General features: G+C 32.0%; 2 protein-coding genes across 2 annotated transcripts in view; both read left to right on the top strand.

Annotated features, from left to right (window-relative positions):
- The window catches only part of LOC133203893 (uncharacterized), a 34,529-nt gene extending 26,200 nt beyond the window's left edge, over positions 1-8,329 (top strand). The window contains exons 25-31 of the mRNA XM_061339694.1: positions 1,849-1,943; positions 2,127-2,252; positions 2,973-3,113; positions 5,070-5,166; positions 6,748-6,878; positions 7,062-7,124; positions 8,040-8,329. Coding sequence (XP_061195678.1) covers positions 1,849-1,943; positions 2,127-2,252; positions 2,973-3,113; positions 5,070-5,166; positions 6,748-6,878; positions 7,062-7,124; positions 8,040-8,150 — 764 coding nt within the window. The 3' untranslated portion in view covers positions 8,151-8,329. The remainder of the gene's footprint in view (positions 1-1,848; positions 1,944-2,126; positions 2,253-2,972; positions 3,114-5,069; positions 5,167-6,747; positions 6,879-7,061; positions 7,125-8,039) is intronic.
- Positions 8,330-12,138: 3,809 nt separating this feature from the next.
- On the top strand, positions 12,139-15,080 carry LOC133199591 (hairy and enhancer of split-related protein helt-like). Its single transcript, XM_061335426.1, has 4 exons — positions 12,139-12,809; positions 12,921-13,028; positions 14,168-14,264; positions 14,535-15,080. The coding sequence occupies exons 1-4, from the start codon at positions 12,783-12,785 to the stop codon at positions 15,005-15,007; spliced, it is 705 nt and encodes a 234-aa protein (XP_061191410.1). The 5' UTR covers positions 12,139-12,782; the 3' UTR covers positions 15,008-15,080.
- The last annotated feature ends 3,464 nt before the right edge of the window (positions 15,081-18,544 follow it).

Here is an 18,544-nt window from a genome sequence, read left to right as displayed (position 1 = left end):
ATTTGTATGAAAATTTGTACACTTATTATTTACCATATGAAGATGTGCACCTGGTATTTTCAACATTATTTGATAATTTTTCTGCATTTTACAGGTGGGTTTTTTTCATTTTTATTGACTTAGTCATTTCGGGTTCATGTCTAAGGTTTGAGACATAGAATCTAGAACATCTGTACAAAAATGTGAACTACAGCTTAAAACTACTCATTAGAACTAAAAAAATCACAAAATATTAAAAACACTTTTTACATTACACAGCAGATAGTGTTAATCTATTTTTCCCTTTGGAGTAATGAGTGGACATGCATCCAGTTAAAGATTAATTAATGAGTTCAGTGTGGGAAGCTGTTAGGGCATCTCTGATCAAGCAGGTCTTATCTATATCTCCTGGGAATTGGGCAGAAAGAAATAAAGATCTCTGTTGTCTAAGCCTCTTAATTGTAATACATAGTTACTGAAACCAGCCTTTTATTTTTAAAATGAGTTTGATATAAAGGTATTAAGATCAATTTGACTTTGTATAATTAATTATATTTTTTTTAACAATCAATTTGCAGAGTGTCATGTCTCACAAAGATGACAGATAGTTGCAAACTATTTTTTCAATGTAATAAAAAACACTGTAATTATTAGTATTGATGTTTTATTAGGCTGCACCTTAGTTTCATTCATTAAAAAAAAATATGAGTAATTAAATTTTCACTCTAAATGTTTAAGCAAGTTGTGAACACCTCTCACATCTAGAAAACCTTAGTGATTTGGTACCTTCTCTGAAAAACCCGGTGGGACAGTTCTAGTTTTAGTATTTATTATATGCAAGTACATTATTTATGTTTGGAATTTGCAAAATTATAAACACCTGGATATTCAAAGAGCTTTTAATATTGTAAAACAAAACGTTTAAAACCAATACCTTCTTGATTCAAAAGAATTCTCGGCAGGCTGAAACTAGCTTTAGTCCAATATTATTTTCAGGAGTACAGTATTATATCTATACAGTATTATATCTAATATTGTACTCCAAAATAATACTGGACTGTGTGAAATAAAGGATGACGTCACCTAGCTTTTACACAACGAATGAATAAGGCAACAAATAGACAAAAGGCGCTTTCCTGGAATATTTGTCTACTGGTCACTTACAATCGTCATCCTTAAAAAAAGGATCCTTCACAATACTCTCAAAATCTCTTAATGTCATGAAGTTTCTCAGCTCTTTTTAACGCATCCGTAGAGTTTCACTACGATAAATAATATATGATTGGGGTTCAGTAAGGGGTTTTAATTCAAAAACTATTCAACCCTTTGAAAGAAATCTCTTAAACCGCCCCATCCATCTGGTTTGGTCACAGTCACCAGTACCGTATTATGACAATAACCAATACAAAAATACAAAGTGAAAAATGTTTTAAGTAAGATACAAAACACATATGGTCTATTATGTCAATTATGATACGGGACTGAGACTCGGTGCTTTTCACCTCGTCCCAGTCCCCCTCGTCCCAGTCCCGTATTTGACACATTAGACCATCTGCGTCTTGTATCCCTTACATATATTGATGGCTTAAAAAGTCATTGGTATTGTAATTCTTTGCAACAAGACGACAATTTTAAACCGGACAATTACCTCTCTGTAAAAAAAAGCAGAAATCCTAAATGTACCGTAATCGTAAATGACCAACAATGCATATTTCTGAAAAAATCGTTGTCATTTCCGATGAGTAATCATTAAGCCATGAGATAATATTTCTTGAAAATGATGCTAGTAAAGCGACCATGAATATCCCTTATAGTGTCTAGATTCAATTGAATCAAAACATTGGTTTTAATTATCAATAACCATTTCAGGGACCTATTCTTTGACCCTGACGTTACCTGGTGTGTCGTGCGAAATGTGTCATGGACTGGTGGAAGCTGTTCTTCCCCGACAGTTTACAGAACAAGTAAAACATAGAAATTAACTAGAAAAGCAGAATATCTGTACTAAACATGTCCAGTTTCTTGAAAGGTCAAATCAAAAAAATATCAATATTTACTATAAATCGTATAAAAATATATAGTTTTAAAAAAGTTAATGCTCAAATTGATAACAATAAGAGGTTATGAGATGTTGTGCTGATTTACAGTTGGCCCTTAGACTGTGTGAGACCACATGTCCACGAGACAACATCAGACATAGAAGATCAGTGGTGAAAAAATTCTCCCACTTTGCATCAGATCTCGTCAAAACCGAAGAGGGAAAGTTAAAAGTTGTAAGAATTTTCAATATTTCATCTTCAACCTATTTTTGTTTCATTAAATCGTTCATACTGAAAAGAGAATTTAAATAGATAGGACAACAATATCAACAATTACAAAAAATTCAAATAGATTGCATGGAAACTTAATCTGGAAATCCTTCGGATTTTCTTGAGAATGTATATTTTGTGTTTTTTTTTTTAATTTAGTGCAATAATCTATTAACAAAAAATGTAGAGGTAATGCCTCCTCAGAGGCCCTCACAAATATATCATCACCTGGGGTGCCAGGAGCTCCCTGAAGCCGATAGAAAAATTTGATATTTGATATATCTAAATGTACAGATTTGAGAATATTTACATCATAACAAAACTAATAACTATGTATTTAAATACACTCAAGTAAGATAAAACGATAGAAAAAATATGCAACTACATGTATAGCTCACATTTTTTAAAGAATATTTTCATATATATTTAGCATTATACAAAAGAAAAGAAAAACTATAGCAATTTCACAAGGGGGCACCAACGCATAGAGTCCACAATTCCCCCCTTCGACTGTATACTCCGAAAGCCAGGCTACCTTTGGTTAATTAGACAATATCACAATTTTTCAGACAACTCTTTAATGATTTTGAAATCACATGCAATACTTTTTTCCTAATTTTGTATTGTTAAGCCACATTTAGATATAAATATGCAATCAGTTTATATGAATTTCTGTTTTATTAGGGTGAGGATATTGAGTGTGATGTGTGCACTTGGCTTGCAGAGGCTACTAATATATTCTTAGAAGACAACAAGACAGAGAACACTATTCATGAATATCTTAATAATATCTGTCGTTTCATACCAGAACCATACAGCAAAACGGTAAGAAGGACAACTCTTGTAATAGTCAGTACATTAAATTATTGGTCTCCTAAAAAGCAGCTGCAGCACGTATCAAGATTAATACAGTCTTGTGCCAAAATTGATGCAACTTTTCCCTGACGTCGTCGCTTCTGGGCAAACTTTCTTGTCTTTTCAAACCATCATTAATGAAAAAACTATTAAGGACACTTAAATAAAATTTTCAGTCTTTTAGCAGAAATTACTGCAAGTAATTTCCTCCTTGGAATTGTATGATTTAAGTTTGATTTTAGGCACAGTGAGAGGACCACATTTTTTAAACTTCGGTGATCAAATCATCTTTGGATTCAATAGATGTCAGCAATTTTCTCAGTCGAATTTTTAGAATTAGCCATACATTTTCGATGATGTTGATGTCTAGTAACTGTGTTGGTCTGTCAAGACAATCTAAACTATTTTCATATAACAGGGGGTTTTGACGTCCTTAGCCTACAGTAATGTAGCCCTCTCCGGGGGGAGGGGGGTACAACTCCATGGGGTTTTCGTAATAGTGCATGCACATATTTTTGCTAAAATTATCAGAAATTAATTATTAATATGAATTTATGTAAGACATAAATTGATCCAAAAATTTAGTGAATCGGTTATTTTTTGTGTATTTCAACAACACAACTGAAATTATCCGCCATGTTTATAAATTACTGACCTTGATTTATTTTATTTTGGGACAGCCAATTGGAATCTGAGAGCAAGGGAGCGGATCTTGTGAATAAATATAGGATGTCCTTATTTTAAGGATAAATAGCGCTGTAAACAAATAAAATTGCACATCGAATGCTTTTGTTTATAGATGTTTTAGTGATACCAACTGCACAAATATTTACTTGTTCAAGCTATTCTGAATTCCAAGCACAAGTCTGGTACATCACGCGAGACCTGTAATGGAAGCTGAAGAAAAAGATTGGAAGAAATCAGTAAGAAATATCGGAAAGGGCTACATTATTGCAGCAATGTCATCCTGGAATACTTAGTAATAATGAATTTCCAAACTGTTTTGAAATGACTGGCCATAAATGCTCATCAAGAGTATCAATATACGACTCAGAGTTCATATTTCCATTTATAGGAACTATATAATGTCCCCACTCCTGAATATGTCACACGTCCCCAAAACAGAGCGCATATACATACAATGCGGCCATATAAACCCACATACTCTGCACAATGCCCTTCATCCACTCATACGGGCGATTTTCATTTGATATTACTATCTGAAATTATCTGAAAAATTCACTTATATCCAATAGTCATCAACTCTACGATTTTTCATACATTTGCATCACTGTTTTCTGTTGTGGTCTTCCTTACTTAGTGACTGTAAATTCTACGAGAATGGTGTTATCTCAATACTCCTTACAAAAACTTTACGAGAAACATGTTGGTTTATAAGTCATATTTTCATTGGCAATTGAAAATTGTTAATCAGTGAAAGACACCTCGATTGGAGCTCTTTTGCATACTTTTCCCTTTATACTTTTCCCAAATTACTATGCTTTTCACCACGTAGATACAAATTTATAGCCAGTTTTCTTTGTTCTGATATTTCTTGTCTTCTGCTCTCCATTGTTTACAATAACAACACTAGAGAGTTAAAACAAGTGAAGCAGCTGAAATTGGGTGCAAGGAGAAATCATATCCCATGTAATTTATTTCAAACCTTCTTGCTTCAATTTGGAATTACAACTCAGATATACAGAAAATAAAAACAAACAACAAAAACTTCCTGGAAAAGTTGCATCAATTTTGCTGTACATAGAAAGATTTTTTTTTTTATTTTCGTTTTTCAGTGGAAGACGATTCTGTTATTCAGTTTTTATAAGTTTTATGTAGATATCTTGTTCTATTGTCTGTGCGTCTTGGAAAGTAGTTCTTGAAATTATTATGATTATTGTTTTTTTAAACAAATTACTCTTTTAGTGCTTGAACACAGTGCCTTTGATTATCAAGGAGTTAGAAAACGGTTTTGAACCAAAGAAATTATGCAAAGAAATACTTCCAGATGATTGTAAAAATGGTAAGATTTGTCCATAATTTGTAGTTTTTATAAGGAGCTTTATCATACAGAACTTTTTGAAAATTTAAAATCACAAAATGTTTTCTAAAACCAAAAGCATTAAATACCTCATGATCCCTAACAAAAAAATACTATAGTTAACTATAGTTTACTATAGTTAACTATAGTTAACTATAGTGATAACTTTGACACTATGAAAACTTTGATTTACTATAGTGATAACTTTGACACTTTGATTCACTATAGTGATAACTTTGACACTTTGATTCACTATAGTGATAACTTTGACACTTTGATTTACTATCGTGATAACTTTGACACTTCGATTAACTATAGTGATAACTATGAAAACTTTGATTTACTATAGTGATCATTATAAAAACTTTGATTTACTAGGGTGAAAACTTTGATTTACTATAGTGATAACTTTGACACTTTGATTAACTATAGTGATAACTATGAAAACTTTGATTTACTATAGTGATCATTATAAAAACTTTGATTTACTAGGGTGAAAACTTTGATTTACTCTAGTGATAACTTTGACACTATAGTGATCACTTTGAAAACTTTGATTTACTATAGTGATAACTATGACACTTTGATTTACTGTAGTGATCACTATGAAAACTTTGATTTACTATGGTGAAAACTTTGATTTACTATAGTGATAACTTTGACACTATAGTGATCACTTTGAAAACTTTGATTTACTGTAGTGATATTTTTTACACTTTGATTTACTATAGTTAACTATAATTAACTATAGTAAATTATAGTTAAATATAGTATTTTTTTGGTTAGGGATAATTCAAAGACCATGATTTTTGACATCATAGACAAGTGCTTCTTCAATAAAAATGGAACTCAGAAATTTTCATATCTTGCAACTGGTAATCTACACAAATACTTTGTTAAAACTCTAACACTCTAAAGTTAAAAAAGACGCGGGAGCTCTTCATTACCATTTTCTATGTAGTCTCTGTTGACCAGGTATTCAAACAATCTGTGGGAACTCCGATGGTCACTAATTATGTTCCTTTACTATCCTTGTGCGGCAGAATTTTTTCAAAAACTTTCACTTCGAGAAGAAAATTTTTGCTGTTGCCTTCAATTCGACGTTTCGATATATATATATATATATATATATATATATATATATATATATATATATAATTTTATATAATTTAATGACCTTGTTTGCAAATATAACCTATGGTTGGGTCATATTTTGACTATGAATTGTTAGGTCATTGTTTTATACCAATATTGACTTCGGATTACTATGTTTTCTTGATCACAACACTCATCACGGCGGTTTTGACCGGTAAGCAGTGGATTCTTACTGTTAGAACCATGATCCCAACTCTGGTGTTTCCAGGGGTCCATGTTATTATGCCCTTTTCACGATTTGCATTGTTTGTTAGATTTGTCATATTGATCACTGTTCGTTATCTTCCCCTTTTTCTTATGTCAAAGTATTATTTCTATGTGAATTTAAGTATGATATGGCGGAAAACAGCCAAGAATGTTAGAAATGACATATGTATATGAAAAATTCTCTTTCTCCATGCATTACAGTAACCAAAATAGTTGGAGACATACCTGAATTTATGATGTCAATCGTTCCCAAGGCCGATCAATCAAATCAGAAATGTGACTTATGCAAAAAAGTTGTGAAGACTCTTACAGATTCATTGGATAAAGATGACGTAAGTTTCTCAATTCTTAGAAATCGATTAAGTAAGAAAGTACATTTGTATCGATTTCACTACCAATCTTTAAAAATTCATCGTGTGTTTTTCTCTTTTTTCTATTTTCTTTTATTTTTTAAGTGCATCAGTATGTTAAAAGTATATATGTTTAAAAACTTGATTTCACTTTTTTCCATATAGGCTAAGGTTTTAGCATACATTCAGGACATCTGTCATCGTCTTCCGAACCCAACAAACAACGCTGTATGTATAAAGCATTGTAATTCTACCGATCATAATATAAATCATTCAGTCATAAAAGTAAAGAAATAAAAGTAATAATGTTGTCTACAAATGCACATTAAAGTTTATCACTCTTTATATATAAATAGACACACAATGATACTTGACCAATAGAAAACATTCTAAATAAAGAAAAACTTTTTGGACTTTCTTTATCACTTTGTAACAGATTTTCTCAATGATGCTTATATTGAAATATTTTAAGAAGTTGAAGGTTGGATGTGTTTTTTGTCGTTTTCCTGAAGGGTTTGAGGGGAAATTAGGGAGATAGCAAATTATGATTTTAGAACTCGTGTTCCATCCCATTGACTTAATTTATCACAATAAAACATGTTCAAATAAAAGAGCGGGAAAATGGAAAAGCACAAACAATGATATTTGAGGAATTATATCTTTTTATACTTCAACGAGAGTGTTAGCTATATGAGCTATCTAGATTGATATAAATATAGTATCTATTGTAATGTATAAACCTAAGATAGGAAAATGATGTGCTTAGAAATCAAAGTTGATTAGAAGATGACATGGGTTTTTTTTTCCTTTTTGTTAAAGCCCAATATTTATTTATATTAACATTTAAGAATTTATTTCTTCAATATTAAACGTTAATAAAATCGTATGTATTTTTACTAATCATTATTAGAAAGCAGTTTTATTAGTTTATCGTAAAATGTTTAGGAATAAGTAATTCAGAGATTGTTTGCTCACGTAGAGATCTCCTCTTTCTTAAGGACGTTAAAAGAAATGATGATTTTTTTGCAACAGTTGCTAAGCTACGTAGTAGTTTATATGTATAAAGTGAAGCATTTAGTATACTTTTCTCCGCATTTACTCACAGAAATAATATTTTGATTTTTTTTCCCTTTAATGTTTTAGTGTTCCAATTTGGCCAATAAAGAATATTCAGTGATAGTTGACAAAATCATTCAAAAGCTGTTGGATCCAACGAAAGTTTGTGAGATGGTCAACGTTTGTACAAAAGAATAACATGAAAAAATCTTGAAATCAGTGACAATTCAAGAAGAAAAGTGTAAATTACTGAAAATTTCAATCGTTATGTTAATATAAATTTAACACCTATATATTTGTCATCTGCGCATACCATTGTTCTTATCTTTATGAAATAGAAATCGTCACTTGAAGAATTAAAATTTGGTTAACTTGAAGGATTCTTTCTTTTCTTTTAATTTACTGACTTTTAAGGGAACTTTATATGTTCACCGTTATAATGTATCACAATTATAGTAATTATAGGAATCTCTATGAATGGAAATATTTCCATATTGGTATACTTTGCACCGTCACACCGTTTTTATCAAAATTTTATTATTTCCTACCTCAATATTAGTACACTGATCTGTTGTATTCTCTTTGGAAAACATTTCTAAATCATGTACAGTTTGTAGGAAGGAAAGAGAAATATGATCTTTTAATTTCCTAGCATTATAAAAAGGACAGTTATGTAGAAATGATTTGAATGTTTTCATGAGTCAGAAATTTGACAAGATTTTTTTTCTTAACTCGAAATAAATTTTGTTGTCGGGACAATATCTTACACATTGAAAAATAAATACCACTTCCTTCCATTCAATTAATGTCATGGTATAATATATCTATACGAAAATTGAACTGGTAAAAGATTCCATTACATTATTTTTGTCAAGTAAATATTTAAGGAGCTACAATGTCTAATAAAATATTTTAAAACAGAAACAACACTAAACAAGCAACCTTTAACTATATTTGGATCTCATTAAAATACAAGTAAAATATTCATCATGAAAAAAAAAAATTATTATAAAAATCACAAGAATCACATCTAGGTTCTGAATTTTCAATCGATTTAACCCGGCGTACACTAGACAAAATTGCTAACGCACCATTAAAGAAAATTAATATTTTATGTTTCAAAACTTGTTTATGATGTATTTGATATATATTTATGTTACTTAAATAAAAAATGAGGAATTTAAATGTCTTTACTGATAGATAACTACGATGTTTACTGAAGCGTAACCATTTCATAGAAAAAATTAAAATCGTGTCCAAACTTTTTTGGAAGAATAAATTTCTATGTTTTCTTTGTGTTTGTGTTCTTTATGTTTGTACTAATTAAAAATCAGAAAAAATCTACACCGTATGCGGTGTTTGGCCCTAGAAGAGCGTGCTTAAGCAGACAGTATGATGGTTGCAGGGGGTTCCTTTGGAGAAATTTGTAAAAAATGAAAACAATTAAAAGATTATGAATTCTTCTAATGAGAAATTGTTGCAAATAGATTAAAAAACATAAAAATGTTTACTATAGATAGCCACGGCATTAAGTAAGCAGCACACGATAATTTGAAAACTGTACCACAAAATTGGGTCAACCGGAAGTTGGGTGGATTTTGTATGGACACCAAGGCATGACTACTAGGCGATATGATAGTCAATAGCTGTGTATTATTTGATTTTTAACTGGGAGGCTGCTTCTGTGGCAACCTCGCGGACCACCTTTGGTGGTCACCAACTTCATATCTAGGCAAAAACGGTGCGCAGTGCACGTCGGGAAATTGGTTTTTGGGAAAGAAAGTCATTTGAGGGTCTTGTTATGATACCAAGACATTTGTCAATCCCACTGTTTTGGAAAAGATGGCATATTATAAATACTATAACCGATCGGGCAAGTGTTCAATTCACAAACAAGAATAACAAGTGGTGCGTTAGCAATTTTGTCTAGTGTAGTAAAAAGAAAGTCTTGGAAGCTCTCCAGAGCTTTATGATACGACAGGTCAAGTCTCATACAGTCGTTATGAGTGTTTTGTTAGTACTCCATTAATAAGCAGAATAAAAAGCTTAAGGATATCCATCCTCAGCCAGGAAGGATGACTCTTAAATTTATTATTTTATTCAAAAAGTCTCAAAATGAAGGTTGAAATTGAGATCTTTTCGTGCAACATTTTTCATTTTATGCATCTTAATATGATTCAAGGTTCTTTGAAATCTTAGAAATGGTCTTGTAAAAAGTTTACATTTTTACCCCATAAGAGAAAATAATAAGTTCCATTTTTAGAGAAATCGAATTTCCTTTAGTCTAGCATTATATAACACTGCTTATTAGCATGATATGAAATTAGATATGATATGTGATGTCTAGTATGATAGCACAAGCTTTTTACACTATGTATTATATGGCAATTGAAGTAAAAAGAAGAACTAAAATACTGTACAAGCTAAAAAAAAAAGATGCAATTTTCTCCAAATGCCTGGATACCTATATTTTTCTATCCTAAATTTTATTTGTTGATCAATTTTCAATTAGAAAATACATAGCTGGTGTTTTTATTCGCATTTCCTGAAAATATATTTGAGATTTGATAATTTTCCCTGTATAATATGATTAAATATAATGATGAACTTTGAAGAAATTCCATGGGTAAATTCACGTTACTACAATTGTATGTGAAATCGGAGACATATTTGTGAGCATTTTCAAAGCTGATTTTCAGAACCTGAGGATCGGACTACCTTAAAATACTTATAAAGAATAATACGGTATTTAAAGTTGAATTCATATACTAACCGAAAGAAGAACACTTTACATACACGTGACATTTATGACCTGTCCGATATTGAGGTAAATATTATTCAATTATTGCTTTTTTTTTAGGTCAATACGATGATTTAGCCACCTGAGGAGTACAATATTCACAGAGCCCAAAGGGAGGGGTGAATGTTGTACTTTGAAGGTGGCTAAACAACATCTCGAGGCTGAGGAGGTTATCCTGCATCATCCATGAAAACAAAAACATTATTTCTATTTAATAAGAGCTCTAATATGAGGATGATCGAGAACTGGATTAGGTCATACATGTATTATGTCGCACGAGCTGCTTTTGTTTGAAAGAAAAGGGCTGTTCTATGTAACACCAGAGGAAAAACGTGATTGCAGACCATTGAGCTTTTGTTGGATTTAAAATATCCTTTAATCATTTATACGTTTGGTTTTAACATATATTGGTTAATTTTTATGAGTATGAATTAGCAAAAAAAAAATCATTGATTTATCAGTAAAATCATGGGATTAAATGTAAAATGTTAAAGGTAGGTCCGTGGAACAGCTATTTTAGCTATAAAAGTATGCATGATCAGCTGGGCAATATACAAGGTTTAGACTGCAGAAGACCAGACATCGATATAATCTTAGTAAGCACTACATTCTAAATTCATGAATTCATTTCATCTGCACAACTTTGATATTTGTTTCTGATCTGATAAACTTCTGATGCCGTTCGTAATCTAATGGAGAATAATGTCCGCTGCGTTTCTTGGATCTCATCAATAACTGTAGTAGAATATTAATAGATATCAGGATGACATTTATACGTACCGTACATTTAGTAATGAGTGATTAAGTTTTGATATTTAACGAGTATATTACATGTTACAATGTTTAAAAATGCCTAAAACCTTTTTCCCCTGAAACCATGTCTTATTTTCCCATTATATATTCTAAATGTTTCTATCGCAAGCATGCATTAGATTCCTTAAAATACGTTTGTTTTCAACTAAAGATTTCCTCTTTTATGTTTGTTCAGTCACTTTTTTTATTTTCTATCATGCAAATTTTGTTGGGAGACCCCAATATTACACACGTAGTGTGACAATGAACATTTCATCCATTAATTTGACAGGGCATAACATGCAGGTGTTCGTGTTTATTAGTGTGAAGATGCGACACACTTGAGCAAATGTGAATTAGAGGGGGAAAAATTGAGAAAAAATAATTGTAGACTTCCCTGTACAGAATAAACGTTTTTTCAACATTTTCTTTATATGAGCAAAAGAAACCTCAAGTAGTACACTATTATGCCTTCTTCCAAGCGTTATATACATATCAGTTAGGGATATTTAATTCAAGCAAATGTGTGCACATTACATCCATAAAGTATTGTCTCTTATAACAAACTTGATGAGTTTTCAGGACAAAAAAGCATCAATACTGTTATCGTTGGCGAGTTATGCGAGATCTTAAGTACCGACAAATCTGTTCAGCGTAATTTAATCGGTTATTGTGTGTGAGTCGATGTAACATTAAATCAATCTGAAATATTATTCAATACCTTGCAAAAAAATTTAAATTTTGTCTACCGTGTCATCAGATGAATGTATCTTTTCTATCAGCTGTTACCGACACTGATATTTATTGATCCAGGCTATCAAAATAATTATACATTTCACCAGCTCGCGTAACACGGGCGGGGGTACTCAGCGCATAGGTTGACTCGCGTGAGCATTTCCGTTGTCTCGCGTGCCGCTACAGTCGTCGACTATAAAATCGCGCGCGTGCGGGGAGTCCCAGCACGTGCCGTTGCATACTAACAACCATTAGACCCTCTATTCTGCTGTTGCCCTAAAATCACGTGAGGTAATGACTCCCCGAACAATCCAATGACTTGAAATACAGCACGTGCATCAAACGTGGCAAACTGTGTTCTAAGAAAGCGCGGAAGTAAAGAAGATTGCTTTTTCGTGTAGAAACTCCGTCAAAATCTCGAGATAACACTTTATCCTCATTACGCAGAATTTTTACAGAAGGAAAACCATCTTATTTCCAAAGGTGACAGAGAAGATTCAGCAATGGAAAAAATATGCAAAAAGATACAGGTAAAACAGTAATATTTAACATTTTAAACATTGAGGAAAACAAGACTCATTTTATCTATAAATATTCATTTTCAATACCTTTTTATTTTAAAATTTAATTTCTCTTTTCAGGTTGCAGAGCAGACTTCACATAAAGTAATCGAAAAAAGACGTCGGGACAGAATCAATTCATGTTTATCCGAACTCAGCCAAGCAGTCCCGGCAGCTTTTTCTAAACAAGTAAGTATATTCCTATATATTGTTATTACACTACTGTGACAATTTCTTGTTATCCAAAAGATTTTTTTTTTCATTTTTTTTAAGATACAGGCCCTGTAAATCGTTGTATTGACACCTGAGTACAAATTTCAAGGATGCAACATTTATTTCTATTTTTTATAAAACATTTTTAAAACCTTTAATTTAGATTTACTGTTTAGGATTTCATTATTTTTATTTCTTAAAATGCATGTATAAGCATTTCAGTCTCCGAACTGTGTGGCTTAAAATATAAAAGGAAAAACAAAGTGAAAAGAACAAGCTTTTATTTAGATAATCAACTTTTTTTCATTTTGACAATAGAGAATCAAATCCATAATACATGTTTGGAAAACAAACAAAAACAGACTTCGAAAAATAACATTTTACTCTCTGTCCAATTAATTTTTTTTATGTATTTTCTTAAATGTTTTTAATCATGAATATTTTGCGAGACTCTTATAATAATAAACTCAATTTAGAATTATAATAATAATAAACTAGATTAACATTTGTTTCGTTTTCTTATACTTTAAAATTTCCACCTGTGTTAATATTCCAGTTTGCTGCAATTTATGCCGTAAATGGATGGCATTCGGCACCTTTTCTCTATTCTAAAAGACATTGTCTTTGAAACCCTTTGCTATTTCAATGTGTTATATATTTTATGTAAATGTTTGCACATTGTACATTTGCGTAATAAATGATTCGTCATTTCCATTAGCATACATTTAGGGTTTTTTTTAGCCTAAGATAGAAATTATGGAATGAAGATTTTTTACTTCAAGTACGCTTACTTTTCGGCGATTTTAGGATCGACAGATATTCAAAATTTTAACATATAAATTTTGAATTAAGTAGATACACTGTAGCTGTGAACAAAGTATAGCCAATATGAGAAGTTTAAAATTTACAGTATGACACTGACACAATAATTCAACTCCACTTATGTACCACATGCAAAAATAGATAAAGATATTCAAGATGCATGGTACTCTTACTATTTATGTGATCTTACTTATAAAGAAATAGCTTAATGAAAAAGAATATTATCTCATCAATTAGGTCGCAAAGAGATGTCGTTTGCACAAACAAATTTTAAAGTTCAACTTTCATTGCAGACGTCTGGGAAACTTGAAAAAGCAGAAATATTAGAAATGACAGTTGATTATTTGCGTGCAATTCAAGCAACAGAAATTGGTCTGCGCTTCGAAAATAGTGAGTATTCAAAATGGCGGGCATCTGTCAGATTACGTGCTGCAATCACATGTAACTTATGTCACGGCACATGCCGTTCACGTGCCAATTATTATCCCGGGATACGGCAAACATGGTTCTTAATGGGCAGTACGATGTTTGAATCGAGATAAAATCGATCCTTTTTTTAAGTTATTTTCCTCGCCCGTATTCCAAGTGCCGATTTTCACAGCTGAAAAACAGAATTCCACAAATAATTAGATAAAATGAAGACGTTCTTTTGTTTTATAGGTGAATGGTTTTCTTCGGACATTTGGGCTGATTTTATGCATCATTACCAAGTGGGCTACAACGACTGCATCCGGGAGATTCAACGGTTCATGACAGACGTGGAAGGTTTAAATGCAACGGATGACAGATGTGTTCGCTTGGTATCGTACCTTCAAACACGTTTTCGGCCGGAATCGTCCGTGGCTGGTGGAGCAGCCTACAGAGACTTATTGCAGCGTTTAATGACTTCTACGCAGTCCAGGCGCAATATGTACTTGAGCAACTCTACGTCACCAGCAGGATTTACTTCATTCTTTTCTCCGGGAACTAGACGATTTTCGCCTTATATATACCCCAAAACTGTCTGTCCTGTTTCTCCACAAGAAAGCCAGACGACGGGGGCATTCCCTTTGCATGCTACCTACTCAACAAATAAGGCGATATGTGTTCGAACTGACAACTTTAATCTGAAGCAAAATTCACTGAATATGTAAACATGTAAACTATTCTATATTAAAAGTGTTTATAAATGTATCTAAAAATTTGTTTAAATTAAAGTAATTTTAAATATGGAATGTCGCATGCTTTTTTTCCTCATACAATTTTTGAAAAGTTATATGCAAATGCACAGTTGGCAAAACTGGGGCTATAGTTTTCATGCAGGTGATAGCGAAATATTACACATAAATAAGGAAAGTTAGCAGTACACAGAGACGTAAGCATAGTCATGGGCATCGGTCTTTCAATAAACCTGTTATACACGATGTCTTCTTAGATTCACTACTACCTTACGTAAATAAACAATTAGGCTTTCATCAAATTCGTACCAATCTTTACTCTGTCCCTTTGAAAGTTTTGCATAGTATATTTGTAAAAGTCAAAGAAAAGTCCTTATTTGGATTCTTCGACACCAGCATACAGGCTCGAATCTGTGAAAATGCATATTGCAAATCATAGGGTCTTCAAACAGTAGAAGAAAATACCGCTCATACAACTCGTTTTTCCTTAAACTTCAAAATATCAAAAAAGGAATTGATGCAGTTAATATAAGTAATATTCTTAATCACAGAAAGGTCCAGTCTTGTATTCCACTATCAAGCTGAAGTCCACATCTTGTATTTCTTACAAATATACATCGACAATTCCTTCCAAACTTTTTAATTATAAAAAAAAAACTCTACAGTGCCTAGATATCGAGCATCTGAAACATAGTCCTCCAACGTGTTCATGCTCTGTCTTCACCCTACAACTATAGTCCAGCTGGACACGTCATTACTGGTGACGTAAATATAGTTAATAATGAGAACCTTAAATCACTTATTATAAGATGGCCTAAAGAAATCTTATGATTACGCCAGAAGTTGGGTTAAATATGAAAAAGAAGACCTTAACACTTTGTCAGAATGGACTAAATGTATCAGATGGATGTTGAAATCGCGCAATAAGCGATTGAAGGGCAATATGAAAACCATCTATCCTTCTGTCTTCGACAATGCAGAAGTGAAACAAGAATTAGATAGATTACACGATCAGTATGTACTGGTCCCCGCTGACAAAGCAGATTTGAATTGTATTCTAGAGGAACTAGGATTAAATTCTGCAATTGGTAATCCAACTTATACCCATAGATCCCTTTCTAAGGAGGGAATTCTTCAAAACCATATCTCACTTTTAAATATTTTTAATATTCCCAACAATCAAAATGAATATGAATTACCATACCTATACTGGATTCCAAAACTCCATAAAAATCCTTACAAAGATACATAGCGGGTTCCAGGTAATGTTCTACCAAACCTCTTTCTTTAGTCCTCATTAAAGTATTTACAGCAGTGAAGGAGAAACTTCATGAGTACTGTACAACAGTATATTCGAGAAGTGGTGTAAATCAGATGTGGATGCTTAAAAACTCCGAGGAACTTTTAGAAAATTTGGAATCACAAAATTACATCAAAATGTACGACTTTTCAACACTTTATACAACTATTCCCCACGATAAATTAAAGTCCAGGCTTTTTGACATCACAAACAGCTGCTTTTTCAATAAAAATGAAACTCATAAATATACTTATTTTGTCATTGGTTATTTGCAGAATTTTGTAAAAAAAAAAAAATAAAAATAAAAAAAGTATTCTGATTGTACACACAAGTACTCTGAAGTTGATATTAAAAAGATGCCAGAGTTTCTGATTGACAATATCTATGTAGCTTTCGGAGATCTTTGATGTTTTTGGAGGTCCGTGTTTGCTCTGCTCCCGATTTGTATTGTCTAATGGACTTTGAGGTTGAATACTGTTCGTTATCTCCATATTTCATATTGACGATACAATTATAAGTTTGTCTGCAAAATGAAAACCTATAAGGCGAAGTAGGAATTTATATTCGAGTTTCTTAGCCGAAATATTTCAGGATACATTTTGAATGAAAACACGCCAGTTTTTTTTCCGTGTTTTGCTCAAACTGATATATTCCTATTTCGTCTTATCTAGGTAATTTCAGTGATAGAAAGATTTCCATTTCATCATTGCCTTAGGAGATTCTTTTAACTTTGACTATTGTTTTCTTTGAAATGTGTAAATAACGAACAGTAATCAAATTCATCATTGCGTGATAGGAAACCAATCACAATCTCCTGGAAATATCGGGGTAGGATCAGGTGCCATGTAGAAGCAAGCATCAATTGCCGACCAGTCTTGCCTTCCGTGATCCCTTTGTCTTGATCAGGTACACGTAATCCGTAGAAATTAAAAACGTCAGTCAACATTCGACTGAACAAATCGTATTTGCGAACAAAGTCATTGTAACGACCATAGAATTTGTGAAATGTTGACTTTAAACAATATTGTTAATATCATAACCTCAACTTATATCTCAATAGTTTGAAGAATAGTCTGAAGAACACGTTCATCATAACGTTTAGTTGTTAGTTTGTCGTCTATGTCGCTCTCCAGTAAAACATCCTAATATGAAATATACGTATCAAACTCTGTTGTGTCTTTTATTTCTAGTTCAGTGGGATTTATCGAATGGACATACGAATGAAAATTAATATTGTAAATTGATATAACATTGTCGATCTATCTAATTATTTTTCTAATTTTCAAATTGAATTTAAGGTCAAAGAAAAATACTTCTACTAGACTTTTTTTTTGTCTCCAAATACTAAATAGATATTGTCAATGAGGAACTCTTGCATCTTTTAAATATCAATCTGAGAGTACTTTAGTATAGAATCAAAATGATAACTAGTATTAGCCAAATATTTCTGTTGATGACCAGTCACAAGATATGAAAAATTCTGAGTTTCTTATTTATTGAAGAAGCAGTTCTCTGTGTCAAAAACCTTGATCTTTAATTTGTCTTAAGAAATGGTGGTATTAAGTGTTGAAAAGTCATATTTTTATGCCCTTGTCATAGTATGGCACGCCAAATTAACAAAAAGGAACTAAACATAATTTCACAATTTGTAAACTACAGTTACAATCGATAATTATAGTTAAGAAACTATTAAACCATGTTTATCTATTTTTGTGAATCATTGATTGGGGGGGGGGGGGGAGGGGGAGAATTACGATTTCAAATTTCTTGAAGTTCTGTGGAGTTTGTGACTATATGTAATGAACATACTGCACTGAGAGTAGAAACAAATATAGATGAAAATGTTCTACTGCCCGGATTTTCTTGGGCATTTAGTGCTTCCAACTTACGAAAACTATGCTGTGTAGGAAGTGAAGTGACATTGTCTCAGAATACTTCATATGTGAGTTTAAGTCATTCTCCTTAATCAAATATAAATACTTTCTACTTTTTCATTCACAATAAATCCTTTTTTTATGTATTACTGCTTTTACTTTTGCAAAATACGTATTAAATCTATCAATAAAGATATTGATAACTTACATTTAATGTAAAGTGTATTTTCTTCTTTTTTGCATATTATCGCTTGAAAAGGAATCATGCACTGAACTACCGGTAAGTTCAAATTGGACTTAAGGTAGTCCGATCATCAGGTTCTGAAAATCAGGCATTGA

This window comes from Saccostrea echinata, unplaced genomic scaffold, assembly GCF_033153115.1.
Source record: "Saccostrea echinata isolate AGI-Se365-2 ecotype Australia unplaced genomic scaffold, CSIRO_AGI_Sech_v1 ptg000002l, whole genome shotgun sequence".
Lineage (NCBI taxonomy): Eukaryota > Metazoa > Mollusca > Bivalvia > Ostreida > Ostreidae > Saccostrea > Saccostrea echinata.
The sequence above is the reverse complement of the archived record's forward strand: the minus strand, read 5'-3'. Positions and strand labels throughout refer to the sequence as shown.

Coding starts and splice junctions, on each gene's coding strand:
- LOC133199591 (XM_061335426.1), top strand. CDS start 12,783: ATGGAAAAAATATGCAAAAAGATACAG. Junction 13,029..14,167: donor CGGCAGCTTTTTCTAAACAA/GTAAGTATATTC, acceptor CTTTCATTGCAG/ACGTCTGGGAAACTTGAAAA. Junction 14,265..14,534: donor TGGTCTGCGCTTCGAAAATA/GTGAGTATTCAA, acceptor TTTGTTTTATAG/GTGAATGGTTTTCTTCGGAC.